Here is a 17,600-nt window from a genome sequence, read left to right as displayed (position 1 = left end):
CTGCTCGATCGCTAGGTCTACCAAGCACCGAATTGTAGCACTGTCAAGTCGACGCAGCAATGGTCGCCGCAGGGACACCGAGACGGCAAATGTTTGCTGGGTTAGAACTTGTCCTTACACTGCTTCTTTCCCGTTTCTGCTGTGGTGCTTTAGTCAAACCAGTTGTTGATCCACACGTAACAGCAGTTTGGGGAAAGAATGTCACATTAAAGTGCATAATTAATATAAATGACACCATAATACAAATTTCATGGGAAAAATTGCATGGTAAAAGTGCACAAACTATGGTTGTACATCATCCTGAATATGGGTTTTCTGTTCAAAGAAAATATCATGAAAGAGTGGCATTTAAAAACTCTTCGTTCAGTGATATAACAATCAACCTAAACAATGTGAGCTTCTATGATGCAGGAAAGTATGTATGCAAAGCAGTTACATTCCCATTAGAAAATGCAGAGTCGATAACAACTATAACTGTAATTGTTGAACCCACTGTGAGCTTTACAAAGGGACCAACTCCCTTAATAGATGGTAAAAATTGGGCAGTAGCAGCCATGTGTATAGCAGCCACAGGAAAACCTGCTGCAGATATTAATTGGGAGGGAGACCTTGGTAAAATAGAATTTAGTTCAACTTCCTTTCCAAATGAAACAGTGACAGTTGTAAATCAATATAAAATCATTCCTACTAGATTTGCAAACGGAAGATGCATAACTTGTGTTGTAAGTCACCCAACTTTGGACAAGGAGATAAGGTATTCTTACATACTAGACATTCAATACGCCCCTGAAGTGTCAATAACTGTCTATGACAAAAATTGGTTTATTAGACAAAAAAAATGTTCACCTTAAGCGCAATGCTAATTCTAATCCAACACCTATAAAATTTACCTGGGCCAGATTAGATGTACAATGGCCTAAAGGCTTACTGTCTATAAACAATACTCTGCATTTCAATAGCCCACTAACTCACAATTATGCTGGGATTTATATTTGTAGGGTGACAAATTCCCTTGGTCAAAGAAGCGATCAAAAGACTATTTAGATATTAGATCTTTCTACCACCATTACCACACGATCGCCCACAGTTTCATGGTATCCTTCAACTAATAGCATTACAGGTTTAGCGTTAACATTAACCTTAACAGCAATGCAGGAAGGCAATTGGGGTACCATTATCGGTAGTGCAGTGGGTGGAACTCTCTTTCTATATTTGTAAGTATTTTAGTTGGCATTGTCTGCTATGGAAACAGACGGACGCTCCGTGGCAACTACTTCGTTATGAACCACATTTCACTAACTAATAAAAAAGGGGAGTCCCAAATAGATGTTCTCCAGTCAGATGATGACCAATAATTGTTGTTATATGTTTACGTTATTGTATTTTATAGTTTGTTGAAGACCGGTCTATAGAATTGTTTGTTTATATGTATTTGTTAATTATTTAAGCTTTGTAAAGCCGATGAGTCCTTAGAGGAAAATTACTTATAACACATACACATGTTTATAATTCCAGCTGTGCCGTCGGCAAGGGGGCATGTCATAACCCAATGATTTTTAGTGCCTCGGCACAGTGGAATTTTCCAGCCACATTGGAGCTTCTTTGCACGGTGGAATTTTCTGCTGCAGAGAGGAAACCCCGGTGCAAAAAGGTTCCTGCCATTTGTATGTAAATTCGCACCCCATTATTGGCTGATTCTAAATTATTCCTACTTAACGACTAGTAATTGGCTCGCTAGCCGTATAAAATCCGCGCAACTTCCGCCCAAGTTGGAGAACTTTGAGCACGCTGCAGAGTGACTTTAAAGAATTCCTGACTCGTGGCAGAGCGAATCAGTAGCCTGATCAACTACCGATTTTTTCTCCCCGCCGCCGAGCACTTATCCCCGACGTACCCTTCCCCTGCATGCTCGGTTCGTCTGTGGACTCACTGGCTTGGTTTCTTGCCGGTTGGAGCAACTCGTTGCAACTACGCAAGCAGCCTTTACAGCCTGCGTCACGGCCACCAGCAGCGTAAGTAAAAACTATTTTTGCAACCAATACGCTGTCTCGCCTCTCCATCCACCAGCCCGCCTGACATTCGCTTTATTAACCAGCGTTTCCCTCGGTCGGCTCTACCCAGCCAAGACAACACCATGGGTGTTACTCGTTAGTGCATCCAAATTACACTTGGCACAGGACAGGAGGGTAGCTAAGTCAATGTTTGTACAAACAAGTAGCACAATGAGTTATTGATTATGGTTGGAGGCTCTCTGTGATACTGTAATACAAGCCAAAAAAACACCAACATCCCCATTCTGTCAGTTTGCAGAAAGTTTTCCCAAAGTGCAGAAAGGGCAAGTCATAAGAAGCAATCATGGGAAAGATTAAGAAAATAAATGCGTCTTAGAAGATTATTAATTTTCATCATCTTTGTTACCTTGCACTGTGAGGTAGACAGAAGCTGCAGAAGATCCACCTTCATTGAAAGCAATGCACGTGTATTCACCAGCATCAGTGAGCTTTACAGTTTTTACTTCTAAAGACAGATTGCTTATCATCCTTATTCGAGAGGGCTCCAAAAATTTAAAGTCCCTGCCATTCCTGTGCCACGTGAGATTGTAACGCACGGTGCTTAATGTCAGACAGGTCAATACGGCTCTTTCTCCAGGAATGACTGTGACGTTGTTAGGAACCTGGATGGCAGGCGGAGGCTCTGTGTGTAAAAGAAAGAAAAAACAGAGAAAGGTCTCAGAAGCCATTTGTAAACAGTTATATAATTGAGTTATTTATTACTTAGCTCCCTTTTACATCAGTGAAGCCAGGAATCAAGGAGTCTTTTTAAGTAAATGGGATATGGATAGGGCTCTAGATTTCAATTTGCTACCCTACAAACGAAGTCTCCAAAGTGCTACTCTATAGGCAAGGAAAAACCTATGCCAACTGTTTTTGGAATCATTGTGTCGCTCATATGTTTGTTATCCCTGAAATCCTTCAACATTTTACTATCTCTTTCTTCAGATCCATACCCATTTTATGCTGCACTCTCCACCATATCTGTCACTGCTTGATTTCTGTCTGACCCCTTCTCTGCTTCTTCCTCTCAACCCCCTTTAACAGAATGCAAACTCTTTGTTTTGCAATTTATCCTGAAACCCACAAAGGTTTCAAATCAGACAAAATGGCTCTTGTTGGGTTATCAATACTGAGAGGTAATATTTATTTGGGAAAGGAAACTTAAACTAAGTACAAGAGACTTCACTGGATTTTTGCCCTGTCCCATTTTTTTCTTTCCCTCAGTGGGGACTCATTCTTTAAGACAGAAATAGAGATCTGCAGTAACTAAAAGCCTAAGTGTGATGCATTTGTAAACTGGGAGAATGATTTAGCAGAAATGAGAGCTGTAATCAGCAGGAGCAAATCCTTATTAGTATATATCAAAATGGAGAAACATAAGCAAAGAAAATGGAAGTTTGATGCGTTCACAAAGAGTAAAATTTCCTCCTGAGCTGGGGGCCAGCCACACTTGCATACCCCATAATTAGCTACATCAAATACCACCCAAGAAAAAGGAAAAGAGAAGAAAAAAGTCAAACTTAACCCAGCTGCTTAGTGAAAAATAGTTTTCCTCCTATGTCTTGTTGAGATACTTCTTCTACAACAAGTACTTTTCATTTGTAGAGTTCAAAGGATTACCGGTAAGTTCAGTATTTTTATTCCCATTTTACAAGTAAGGAAACTGAGGCACAGACAGAGAATATGACTTCCCCAATAGGGCACTCCTAGAGCCAGGACTGGAATACAGATTCCCAAGTGCCAGTCTAGAGCTGTATCTGCCAAATTATACCGCTCCATATTCTCAATCATGTGCACATGTCAATTACAACGATAGCTTCCACCATTCAGACTACATATCTTTATTGCAACTTTCTTTAAAAACCTTGTACAAACTAACAAGCCACTTGCCATTTTAAGATTGAATGATAGTAGGGGGAAAAAAATCAAACAAGCGTCTGCTCTTTCTGAAGCTGAAGAATGTTGACATGGTTCCAGTACCTTTCACACAGCAGTTGACAAAATGCAAGATCAGTGATATATTGTCTCTCAGCTAGATAAACAGAAAATACTCTAAGAGATTAAATTTACTTTGCTTGGAGCAAGAGAACTCAACTTATTTTGTTACAAATATTCATATGTAAGGATTTCAAAAAATGCCTTCCTTACATTAACCCTACAGTACCATTCAAAATGGAAGTAATAATTCACATCTAGATTTCATAGACATTAGAGCTGGAAGGGACCTCGGAAGATCATCAAGTCCAGTCCCCTGCCCCAGGGGCAGGAAATCAGCTGGGGTCACAGGATCGGAGCAAGATAAACATCCAATTTTCTCTTGAAGGCGTTCAAATTAGGTGCTTGAACCACCTCCGATGGCAGGCTATTCCAGACCTTGGGGGATCGGACAGTAAAGAAATTCTTCCTTATATCCAGCCTAAAACGGTCTTGCAGGAGTTTATAACCATTTGACCTTGTCATCCCTTGGGGCGCTCTGGTGAACAAAGGTTCCCCCAGATCCTGGTGAACACCCCTGATAAACTTATAGGTGGCCATTAGATCGCCCCTGAGCCTGCACTTTTCCAGGCTGAAGAGTCCCATAGCTCTCAGCCTGTTGTTTTGAGGTCTGTTTTCCTGACTTCTGATCATGCACGTGGCTCTTCTCTGGACTCTCTCAAGCTTCTCCACATCCTTTTTGAATTGTGGAGCCCAAAACTGGACTCAGTACATCAGCTGCGGCCTCACCAAGGCCAAGTACAATGGCAGAATGACGTCCTAGGATTAGCTTGAAAAGCATCTATGGATGCAAGCCAGCGTTTTGCTCGCTTTACTAGCTGCAGGATCGCATTAAAGGCTCATGTTCATCTTGTGGTCAGTCATGGCCCCCAAGTCCCTTTCATTCGCAGTGCTAGCCAGCATAGCACTGCCAAGCTTATAAGGATGCTGCAGGTTTTTCTTTCCAAGGTGGAGAACCTTGCATTTCTCGGTGTTAAACACCATCAGGTTCTCATCCGCCCATTTCCTGAGCCTGTCAAGGTCAGCCTGGATCGCCCTCCTCTCCTCAGGTGTGGATGCTTTACCCCAAAGTTTGTTATCTTTAGCGAACTTGGCCAGTCCGCTTCTGACTCCAATGTCCACATCATTAATGAAGATGTTGAACAATATAGGCCCAAGGACAGAGCCCTAAAAGTGCCCTTCTTCCTTATGGATCCCAAAACCTTTCTTCCCTATAGATCCCTTCTTCCCTATGGATCCCAAAGCTACAAAGTGCCCTTTTTCCCTTATGGATCCCAAAGCAAAGGATGCATATAGGAATCTCTTCATTCTCTGCAAAAAGTTTTTCATTCTGTGTCCTTATTATAAAAGAAAAAATATTTCAGGACCGCCCACCCATATAACCATAATGCTACCAAAATGCTGGCACCTCCGGAGTCAAATGCAACAGCTGTTTGTGCTCAATGCTCTCAGTCAGCAGTTTGAGAGAGGTAAACAGGGTCATCATGCATAACCAAAACCACTGAAGGTTTTCAGTAGGCAAACAAAGTAGCTTTCAATACGGAGTTTCACAAAGCACTAGTATTAACATTTTATCATAAAGAAAATGCTTTGGACTTTTTAGTGATATCAGCTCTATTAGCATACATCTACACTGGAAAATAATTCTTAACTCAGGTTCACTAATTAAAGTTAGCTAATGCTACTTAAAATAGCAGAAGACCATTTTAACTTGGGCTAGCAACTTTGACTGCAGAGGTGCTAGGGGTGATAGGACTGAACTCAAGCTCAAGTTAAAATGTGTGTTCCTCTTCACTGTTATTTTAACCTAAGCAAGCTAAGCCAGGTTAGCTGTTCTGAATTTAAAACACATAAGTCTTTTTTTTCCTATGTAGAAGCACCTTTACATAAATAATGAGTCAGACAAAATAAATCAGGCAAAATAAAAATTCTGGTTCCGGATACGAATCAGAACAGATGGAAATTGAAGTCCAAGATGTTATTTTAGTATAAACTACAAAGTACTAAGACTACTGTCTTTAGTACAATTCAGGTTGAGCCACACCGTTTTGTATAAAATCACTGAAAAAAATTTGAGAGAGATTTAGCCAAGACTGTTAAAAAAATAATAATGGAAATGCCTATACCACCTCAGGATGAAGTTTCCAGAATCACCATGGAATCTAGGCTTCTTTCCCCTTGGGTGTTTTATGAAAATCTCCCCTTTAAAATAATGTCAAAAAGGAATTAGGATTAAGATTGTGAGCAGCCTGTCCATAGCCCTCAGTGTTTCCAACAGGAGTGACAGGCTTTCATTCTCATGAGTTTGCTTAAACAAAAAAACAAACATATGTTAGTCTTTGATTAGTTTGCTCTGTTGTACATTATCTTGCAGAAGTTTCATATGAGCACATGCCTGGTAGTACTCGGCCCGAACGTATTACTGAATAGATACTAGCTCTCTGCTTGAATGTCTAAGGTGGACTCATTGACTTCAGTGCTGTGTCTCTTCATCTGCTGAACATTTGCTGGATCTCTTGCATAGATTGCTGTTGAAGACGGTGAATACTTTAATACATTTATGCTTGAGTGCATGTCCTGATTAATGGTTATTTTGGCTGAATTCAATTTTTATTCCTAAATTAAGGCAACAAAATTCAATTTGCTAAGTTCTTTTTCATTTGGAAAACATTAAGGTTCTGGCTGCTGGTGGGAAACAAAACCCCTCCTTAATATCCTTTAGTCAGTTAATGGACTTTAAGAACAGTCTAAACTCCATAATAAAGCTACTGACTGTGTGGATTTTAGTAGGAAATATGGAACTAATATCAAGCCCAGCTGTTTACCATCTTGTGACCAGAAGGTCCTCCCATGGCATTTGTAATCTATAAAATAAGCTCTCCTGAACTCTCATTTCATGTCTAGCATTTTTGTTTGATATTACAGTTGATAGTGGATATGAATTTGGAGATAAATCAGTAACAGTGATATGGTTAGACAAACCCAATAACCAACATCTTCCAAATTCCTTTGATTTTTATCTAAACAGTGCCTTTCATTCCAAAGGATTCCAAAGCATTTACACATTAAATAAAATACTGAGCTGACAGTATTTGTCCTGTTTTTCCCCAGCTGGGATGACAGAATGAAAGATGGGCAAAAATACTTTAAATAAAATGACTGAGATTATGATTAAAAGATTATGGTGTGTACATATGTGTGTGTGTGGTCAGTGATGGCAAGAATTACAGATGTCCATATAAGCAAACTCTACCAGGATGTGGGACACACACACACACACACACACACACACACACACACACACACACACACATACACACACACACACACACGCATATCTAAATCATAACCTCAGTCTTTCTGTTTAAAGCATTCTTTACAGCTTGCTGATATAGACACCTGTATGTCTTGCCTTCACTGAGTGCATCTATACATGTGCCTTACTGCAAAGTAAACTAATTAGCTCTGCAGTGAAGTATTACCATCTACATGTGCGCCAGTATTAGGGCACAATAAATTAAGTCCGCCAAAAGATAGTAATTGTCAGGAACAGTACTATCTTACAGTGGAGCAGTTATGTGCGCTGAGACACACATGTAGATGGTGACAAGAGCCATATTTTAGCACTCTCATGCCTCAGCCAGCCCCTCTCTTGCCCAACAACACCACCTGAAACCTGGGGCTGACCCCCCAATTTCCCCTGCCAGCCCAGGGCTGCTCTGCCCTGGCTCAAAGTGCTGTGGTCCTTGGGTGCACATGTCGATTCTGCACCTAGAAGCAGTTGACTCTGGTGTGAACTGTGCTGGAATTTATTGCTCCACCGTTGCACGTGTAGATGCACCCACTGAGTATCATTAGTGTTGCCAAGAATAAAATCTTAGAGATATCCTAGATCCAAACTAAATTTTGATGAACGTGCTGATCCTCTTCAACACAGTTTTCATTTATTTGAACAAATGTTTTTAGTTAAGATCTGCATTCCCATTAAAGTCATTCTAGGATCAACATTTTTTCATGTCTTTAGCAATCTGCATCCACATTTCTCTTTATGTTGCTGTCCTGTTCCCTTACTCGTAACCAAATGCAGTTTGTTCAAATGCACAACATGGAAGTACTTCTTTTGCTAACTTTCATGATTCTCATAATTTTCTGGAATTCAATACATCTGAACACCAGGAACATAGACAAAATAAATGCAAGACAGGAACAAGAGTCTTTTCTTTAAATTGGTCTGTAAGGGAAATAACGTCCCCTGAATGGATCATAGGATCATAGGAAAGTATGGCTGGAAATAACTTCACAAGATCATCTAGTCAAGCCCCCTGCTTGAGTCAGGATCATGACTGAATAAATAAGGTCAACACTTTCTACTGTAGGCACTGGCAATATAGGGCCCACCCCAGCCCATGGAGTCACTGGATTCAGCCTGAGGAACTGGAGGGCTTTGCCTGTGTTTGTGCTCATGGAAGTGCTGGGGCCATGCAGCAAGAAGCTTCCAGCTGCACCTGTGTCACTGCCGCTTCTCCCCACCTTCCCAGCTCCAGTTCAATGCAGGATCAGCATGTTGGTGGTGTCAGAGAGCTTTTCCCACCCCTGCACCAAGGCCTGCCATTTGGGAGTTGTGCCCATGCCACCATCATATCTTCCAGCCCCTTTCTCCCCTGCTATGGCCTGGGTGTAGCCAGCTTCCAGCTTGTGGGGAGCTGTGCATGGGCTGGACTTCTGCAAACCGTATCCATACTACCATGCTTCCCCTTCCTTCTCCCAATCCTCCACAATGCAGGTGCAGCCTCTAGCAGGGTGGTGGAGGCAGTGGTGACAGTGCGGATACGGTTTGCAGACACCTGTCCCAGGACAGCTCCCCATCGACCGGTAGCGGTGTCACACCGCAGTCAGAGGAGCAGGAGGCTGCAAGAAGCTGCAGCAAGGGTGCAGGCGCAGCACCCAAGTGCCTGAGCCCTGAATGAGCACAGAGAATGTCCCCACCACTGACCCACCAGCTGGCAGTTCCAGGCCACAGCCTGAAAAAAACAGGAACTGTTATTGTTGCAGTTCTAGGGAACAAATAGGGACTTGCTCTGATTATATATGGGACCATATAAAGACAATTGTATTGCCTACTTAAACTATGCTAGTTAACCAAAAAAGTAGTGATGGAAATTATAAATCAGAGATGGAATGGACCTTTTAGTTCTTCTGGGTCCCTGGCAGATGTTAAAAAGGCACATTTGGAATCTGATGCATGACATGGCAAGACATGCAGTGTTTGGCATGGGGCATAACATTCCTCAAATCCCCATCCCAGGAGTCATCTCTATGGTCAGGCACGTTTTTTCCCCTTATTTTCATTTGTCTGAATTATTCTTATTCAAGAAGTAAGAAGAAAAAAGCAGATTTCTAACAAATTAAGAAAATGTTTTAAAGTAAAGTGGAAATTAATTCCAGTGCAAATCTTTGTAATTGTCTGGCTAACTATCCAACTTGTGCTTACAGGCTGGCAGTTCAATGTGTAATTGTTAAGGTTTGAGACAAAAAAAGAGCAGACTGTTTGAGACTTCAACTTGTGCTTCCAAAAGAGATTTGGCAGACCATGTTTATTCAGTGAAGCACTTAAATGTGTGAAGAAAGTAGCACAAGGCAAAGGAGGAGAAGAAGAAGGGGGAGGGAACTGATAGTGCGGTAGCTGCCTTGCTCTAACTACTTGTATACACATTTTTTCTTTACAGTAAATTAGTGTTGGGTATTTGACCAGTCAAATAAAGTTCAGTCAATTGACTGGTCAAATATCTATCAGAAACTGTAAAAAAATGCCAATAGGTCCAATTAACACACAGAAAGGTACATTTTTTCCATTAAGAAATGTGTTAAAAAACAACAAAAAATCATATTTCTGTCAAGAAAATGATAAAAAAATTGGGATTTTTTGCAAAATTGCTATAATCTTTGACCAGTCAAGAAATATGTAGTCAATTGACCATTCTGTTGATGATATTTGACTGGTCAATTGACCAGCTTGCCAACCATACAGTAAATGAAAGCTATCTCATAGTAGCTTAGCCCCAGTGACAAATGGTAAGACAGGACAGGTTAACTTTAGGGTAAGAGCAAGCACAAAAGCAACAACCACAGCACAAACGACCCACCTGTAAATCCCACCTTGCAATAACTTATTTATATGCCCATGCCCTCTGTCCTACTGACATCGGTGGGACAGTATCATAGTACTTAGGGTTGGAAGGGACCTAAACAGATCATCAGGTCCAACCCCCTGCCCCGGGCAGGAATGGGTGTCAGGGTCATATCACCCCAGCCAAATATCTGTCCAGCCTCCTCTTGAAAACCCCCAAGGTATGAGAGAGTACCAATTCACTTGGGAGCCCATTCCAGAGCCTGGCAGCCCTAACTGTAATGTAATATCTCCTGATGTCCAGCCTGAACCTTCTCTCTAACAATTTGTGGCCATTATTCTTAGTAACCCCAGGTGGTGCCTGGGGGAACAGAGTCTACCCCAATTCCCGTTGGTGCCCCCATGGTGAGTTTATAAACCACCACTAGATCCCCTCTCAGCCTTCTCTTGTGGAGGCTGAATAAGTTCAGGCCCTCTAGCCTCTCTTCGTAGGGCTTGCCCCACTGCCCCTTGACCATGTGAGTGGTCCTCCTCTGGACCCTCCCAATGCTAGCCACATCCCTCTTGAAGTGTGGCACCCAGAACTGGATGCAGTACTCCAACTGTGTACCAATGTCACATAGAGGGGAAGGATCACCTCCCTGGACCTGCTTGTGATACATCTGTAGATGCATGACAAGGTGCTGTTAGCCTTACTGACTGCTTCCTCGCATTGGCAGCTCAAGTTCATCCTGGAGTCAACAATGACTCCAAGATCCCTTTCTGCCACCGTGTTGACAAGAAGGGTGTTCCCCAGCCTATAGGTGTGTTGCTGGTTCCTTCTCCCTAGATACTGCACCTTGCACTGCTGCAAGTGGTAGAATTAATTCACCAGTGGCTACACATTTTACTGAATAATTCACTGGTGGCTACACATTTTACTGAATAAACATGGACATGCTTAAATGCTTTGCTGAACTGGAAAATACCTCCATTAAGGACCTAGACACATGGGACATTTGTGACAAAAGAATTAATATTAACATAACATGTATCACAACAATATTTTGTTGGCACTAAAAGATTACAGTTCATGTCACCCATTGCTGCTGCTTTCTGTTAAGCATCCCAGCACTCCCTATAAAATGTAGTACACTAGCTGAGAAGTAACACACACTTACCTGACACATCCAGAAATGTCTGAGCACGTCCAGTTCCTGCACTGCTAACAGCCACGCATTCATAGTAACCCTCATCAGACAAAGTGACTTTGGCAAGTTCCCAATTCACAACAGAGGATTCTCTGGGGGAAAAAATAAAGAACTTCTGTAATTGCTTGAAAGAACTGAGGAGATAGACATGAAAGGGCCTAGTCTGCTACTAACTGAAAAGTAGGACTTTCAATAAGGGTAACAGATATTTCTCGGAGAAAAAGCAGATGCACTAGTTTTCAAGATGGATGTTGTTTATTTAAGGACCTATTTAAAAAAAGAACAAACAAATTGATCATGTTTTTCTGAGCCTTAATTTGTATGGATTCTTGCAGGAGACATCAACACAGACATTTGAAAAAAATAAAACCTGACAGGTAACAAAAATTGCTGTCCTAGTTGTCTCTCACCTAGCTGGTCCTGACTGGTCTGATTTAAGTGAAAGTATGAATGTGCACATATTTATTATCTGCTTTTACTTATTACACTTCTAAGATTCTCATTATTGCCAATATGCAGCCAGTGCTGGAACCAGTACACGGCTGCATCGAGATAAAAGCCCTGAGGTTCAGAGAGTGAGCACACAGGTTGCACTATCCCACAGTAGGAGCTGAACTATTCCCAATGCATGTGGTGCTTAGCTCCAGAGTGATCACCAGCATTGGAGGAATGGAGCTTCAGCCTGCCTCTCCACTCTCCTCAATGCAGGAACTGCACTGGTCCCAGCGCCCTTTCAGGGGAAGCACACAGGCTGTATCTGTATCTAGTCTGTGTCTACCCTCATCTGCCATCTGGATATGCCACACTAGCACCAAGAATAGTAACTATAATTTTTTACTTTGCCTCTTGGCTTATCAACCCCAGGCACTAAAGCAAATGGGGTAGTCAGTGTATATACAAAGCAAGCAGAAAGGGATCTTGGAGTCCTAGTGGACTCCAAGATGAACGTGAGTCGGCAGTGTGACAAAGCCATCAGAAAAGCTAATGGCACTTTATCATGCATCAGCAGATGCATGACGAACAGATCCAAGGAGGTGATACTTCCCCTCTATCGGGCGCTGGTCAGACTGCAGTTGGAATACTGCGTGCAATTTTGGGGACCCCTACCGTGGGAGTCTTCAAGAGGAGGTTAGATAGGCATCTAGCTGGGGTCATCTAAACCCAGCACTCTTTCCTGCCTATGCAGGGGGTCGGACTCGATGATCTATTGAGCTCCCTTCCGACCCTAACATCTATGAATCTATGAATCAATGCAGAAAAAAATAAACTGTGGAGGTGTGATTAAGTAGAAACTGCAAATGTGAGTAAAATAATCAAATGGGAAGGTAAGGAGATACCTGGCTTTTGCCTATAAAACATACCACAAGTAAAATTGCCAAGTTTTAGTGCTATATTTTTTACATGTATAATACTACCCAAAAAAGGGTGCAGGGAGGAGAATTAATACTACTGAAATATAACTGCAAAGAACATTCCTTTGTGCTTCTTAAACTGTGAAATAATGTTAAGATTCAGATGCTACATTTTTCACTGCATGATACAGTGCAAATGTCAGAATACAACTAAACAAACTAACTGTCCTTCTACTGTATCCCAACACTGACTGTGGTCTGTTATTATGGTATGTAATTATATCTGATAAAGACTAGACTAACGATAAAGCCTTTGGCAAACACCTTATGTAATGTGGGAAAGCAGTGTTTCTATTGTTTTCCCTCTCACATCTGCCCAAAGTCCCTCAACCTCTTCAGAATACTTCAGGAAAAAGACCATAAACAAAACAGGCTTACGTTAATTTGGGGGTCCACATTAAAGCTCAGTATTTCAGCACCATGATGCAGCAGAATCTGTTTTCTATAAAATGTTAGGCCATGGATAAAAACATACTGATTGTAAATAGCTCTCTTTATTCCCTTCTACCCCAGGCTCAGTGCAAACTCATGCATTAGGGCTGCTGTTCCAAGGCGTTCAGCAATGCACCGCCAGCAACAGAAACAGCAGTAACTGCCAGTACCAATGAGATGATAAAAATATTTACCTAAGAGATACTAATGCCTTTCCTAACTAAAAAGTAAAATACCCTTGTTCCACGAGGAAAGAATGCTAAAACTGATGTTACACAATCCTCTTTTTTTGTTTCCAACTTTGTTGTATACCTTAAGTACCCTGTGGTAAGGGTAAACAAAAAAGTTGGTGTATTGAGAACAAAAAATTTTAAAATAATAGTAACATGTGATTGCAGACATCTACTCTATATTTCGGATCCAAACCTGAGAAATACTGAGTACGCACCTGCCCGTGCAACTTCTACATTAGTTGTGGTTGCTTAATACCTTTCAATATCAAGCCCAATCTTTGCCTAAATTATTTTAATTCATTGTACTGCACATTTTACTTAACATATTTTTCAAAGGGCTCCTCTAGACCAGCATTTCTCAACCCATGGGTCACAACCCAAAAGTGGGTTCCAAGAATATATGAAAGGGTCGCAAACAAACTTTAAAAATGGATCAACAAACTTTAAAAATGAATTCTCCTTTAAAGGAGAAAAATGTGGGAAGCTGTGGCTTTTCCCTTGCAGGCTATCAGAGTTCCTGCCTGCAAGGGACTACTTGGGGCTGCTTGGAGCCCCGCATGCCCCTCACACACCCCACCCTGTCCCAGACACCCACCCCACACACTGCGGGGCTGGGGCCTATGGGTAAGGGGCACTGGGTTGGGACTGGCCACCAATGTTTACAAATGGGTGCTGGTACAAAAAAAGTTGAGAACCACTGCTCCAGACATTCAAGTAAACATGTGTTAGGACTGGATACATGGTCCATACAATCACACCTCCTGCCATGCCACATGTGCCTAGCAGGAGGCATGATTGTGGGATCCAGCATCAGATCCTATCATGCCTTCCTGCCAGTACAGGGGGAGCCTGGGATCACCATCCCAGACTCCCCATGAGCAGGCAAGTAAAAAGCTGCAGCTGTGAGTTTCATAGCTGGCAGGATTCACAGCTGTGGACGCACCCCACGATTGCTGGGACCAAAAGTCTACAGCTGCAGACTCTTGATCCTTGTGGCAACCCACAGTGGCTGGAATTGAGTCCTGCAGCTGTGGGACTCTCAGTCACAGCAACCAAGGAGTGCCATCAGGACTAGAGGTCCATAGCTGCACAGGAAACATGCAAAGCAAACATGGACATAATCCCAGCACTACAAGGGATGCATACAACTGATGCAGTTATGCTCCCCTGTTCCTGCCTCCAACCACAACATGGCCCTACAACAGTCTTTGGCTGTACTGGTGAAGTATATGCTTACAGAGCTGATAATGGACATGTCTAGGATGACCAAATGTAAATAACACCTCATAAAAAGGGATTGTAGAACTTTATGCTTTCAACAGTGTATGGGGGGGAGGGGGGAGTTAAGAATGTATTCACTTTGGTATTCAATTAATAAGGCATACTTTGGCTGTTAACATTGCCATTGCACTTAGAGGCTGTGGAATACCACTAAGGACATCTCTAGACTTCAAAATTACTATACCCAGCCATGTCACCTTTAAAAATGCTGTATGGTAGCATTTGAACTTCTGCCCAGAGTCAAAGCAAGTCAACTTCATTCAGAGTAACTGGCATCAACTCTCAGCAGTGCTAGTTACTCTTGGCACTGCACAAATACAATTACACCTCTTCTGATCCAGGCTGTTGTATTCGTAGAGCCACGTGGTATGTTTTGAAGGCACAGTGCTAAGTGTAGTAAGTTTGCAGTGCAGACATGGCCTGCAGCAGATAGGCAACATCACTTTATTCAGGAGGTACTGGAAGCTGCTTGCATCTTGCACAGAAGAACTATGCTCAGTAGCCTGACTCCATTATATTCTTCCCCTCTGCCCCTCCATCCAAATCTCAACACTAACATATATATGCTTCAGAATTATTCTGACTGGAATGCATTCAAATTTCACTACTTGAGTCATGAACATCAGTGGCTATAATGTACCTAGCTTTTGCTAAACAGGTTGCATTCTTTGTTGCCAAAGCTGTATATTTCCATATCAGTTTTCATGTTCTTTGTCAATCCTATTTCATATTTCTTTCTATACTGTACAGGAAAAATTGTCAAGGTCACAACTGACACTTATATACTCAATTCCCATTGACTTACAACTAAGAGATGCCTAATTATCATTTTTAGCTTCCTGTGTCAGATCAAAGTGGTAATTTTGGCAAATATCCAGACTTCTAAATGCATATTTAATCCAATTCTCCAATTGTTCTGGTTTGTCTCTCTCCGCTCTATTCTTCCTTAACTAATAACTGTGATACTACACATGCCCTACAAAGAAAATGTATTTCTGGCTATATGTCAGTGTTTCTCACAGATGTGTAGACATTATGAGCATCATTTACAATCTTGAAACTGTTGTACAAAGAAATTAAGTGATTTGCCAAGAGACTCATAGCAAGATTGCACACTATGTATATATAGTGAGAAGATTAGTTTGAATCAATGAGCGTATTGAAAAGTTTGTTGCAATTTTAAAGATGTCCCAAATCAAGCAATATTCCCGAAATGTAAAATGAAGAATGTAAGCAGTCCCAGAATGAAAGGAGAGAGAGAGAGAGAGAGAGAGAGAGAGAGAGAGAGAGAGTGTGTGTGTGTGTGTGTGTGTGTGTGTGTGTGTGTCCACTGCACATATTTTTAACTCAATCTTCCTGGCACTTTCCAACCAGGATACTAGAGCCAGAATACAACTTCTAATGAAAACTCTTGTCATCAGTCAAATGTTTACAGTTATGAACAAAGCATTTAAATATCCATATAATAAATATATCCAGCCAGGTCACCACAAACTATAAATACAACTAATTAGGTAAAATGCAATAATATAGCACAATTATTTAAAAGATTACTGAAGAATTTAAGATGGCTAGGTTCAATGTGGAGCCTTGTTACAGTAAAGCTGCATCACAGCAAGGCCAAAAAGATCTCACTAAACTGTGCATGAGGTCAGTACCATTTGGCCTAAAGAATATTTTGTTAAATCAACAAAATATTCAGTTCTACTCACCAGCTACATAACCTTATCCTGAAAAATGCAATCTGACCACCAGAGTACTTTGATATGAAAATAATACAAAGTAAGAATGTAGTATGTGATAATTAAAATATGGAAAGACTTACAGAATTGGGGAAGTACCTACCTAGAATGACCAAATATAAGTAGCACCTCATAAAAGGAGACTGTAGACTTTTACACCATCAACAGCATATGGGGAGGGGAGTAAGAATGTATTCATTTGAAGATTCAATTAATCATGCATGCTTGCTAGACAATGTTAGAACATTGTTTTCATTTGTCTTCATCTGTCAATGCTCTGTGCTCTAGGTCTAAGTAGGAATGAGTGGGGTGGCAGGGAAGGGGGTTGTTAACTGTTTTCTAGTAAATACTTTCCTTAGGTTTCAAATGTTCATTTTTTTTAAAGGAGGCATAGGAGCTGTTGAGTTTTTGGGTTTTTTTGTTCGCTTGTTTTTCAGTGAGGGAGGGAGTTGCAAAAGGCCTGTTAGTTGGTTGGTTAATTGATTGTTTTTGTTCTTTCTACAGAACTTTGCTCCCAGCTTGTTCTATAGAGAAAGAAAATGTATTATCCCCTTGGTACTAGCAAGTTGGACAGCCTACAATATATTCAGGGTAAGCTTTCCTCTTCAGAGGAATTTTTCAAGGAAACACACAATTTAGCCCTCAGAGCACAGCAATTTAAATGATAGAAGTAGATGTCTTCTGTATGTTTTTCCTTTTTTTTTTTTTCTTAACTGTGTCATGGTAATGTAAGAGCAGCACAAAACCCTAATTAATACATTTGCCAAGATTTCTGGTAGGACTATGTGATCTCCCTATTTACACACAGGAAAAAAAAACCTCTGTTGTCTCCCCCCACAAACATATACCCCCAAAATGTCACAATATACAGCCTTAATTTCTGGTCAATCTTTCACTGATCAAAAAATAATAATTAAAAATGGTTATAGTGTTAAATTTGTTAAAGGAAGAAAGTTCTAAAGTGCTCACTTTTGGCTTAACTTTGTTCCCACTGGCTTCCATGGGAATATGGGCAAGCCAATGCTTTTGCAAAACCCTCCTTACATAAATAAACATTCACCACTATGAATGACGTACAACAGAAGCCCCCAAGAATCAATACTAAAGTTGCTATGAAATATTTTTTTGATTTTC

The 17,600-nt window shown here is 41.2% G+C and overlaps 1 protein-coding gene across 2 annotated transcripts in view; it reads right to left on the bottom strand.

Annotated features, from left to right (window-relative positions):
• Positions 1–17,600, bottom strand: part of HMCN1 (hemicentin 1) — a 354,179-nt gene that overhangs the window by 226,842 nt on the left and 109,737 nt on the right. For both annotated transcript variants that reach the window (XM_006267576.4, XM_019500190.2), the window contains exons 10-11: positions 11,337–11,458; positions 2,419–2,694 (exon numbers count right to left, since the gene is read on the bottom strand). In XM_006267576.4, the coding sequence (XP_006267638.2) occupies positions 2,419–2,694; positions 11,337–11,458 (398 nt within the window). The remainder of the gene's footprint in view (positions 1–2,418; positions 2,695–11,336; positions 11,459–17,600) is intronic.

This window comes from Alligator mississippiensis, chromosome 5 (assembly GCF_030867095.1).
Source record: "Alligator mississippiensis isolate rAllMis1 chromosome 5, rAllMis1, whole genome shotgun sequence".
NCBI lineage: Eukaryota > Metazoa > Chordata > Crocodylia > Alligatoridae > Alligator > Alligator mississippiensis.
This window is presented reverse-complemented; position numbering and strand designations above follow the sequence as displayed.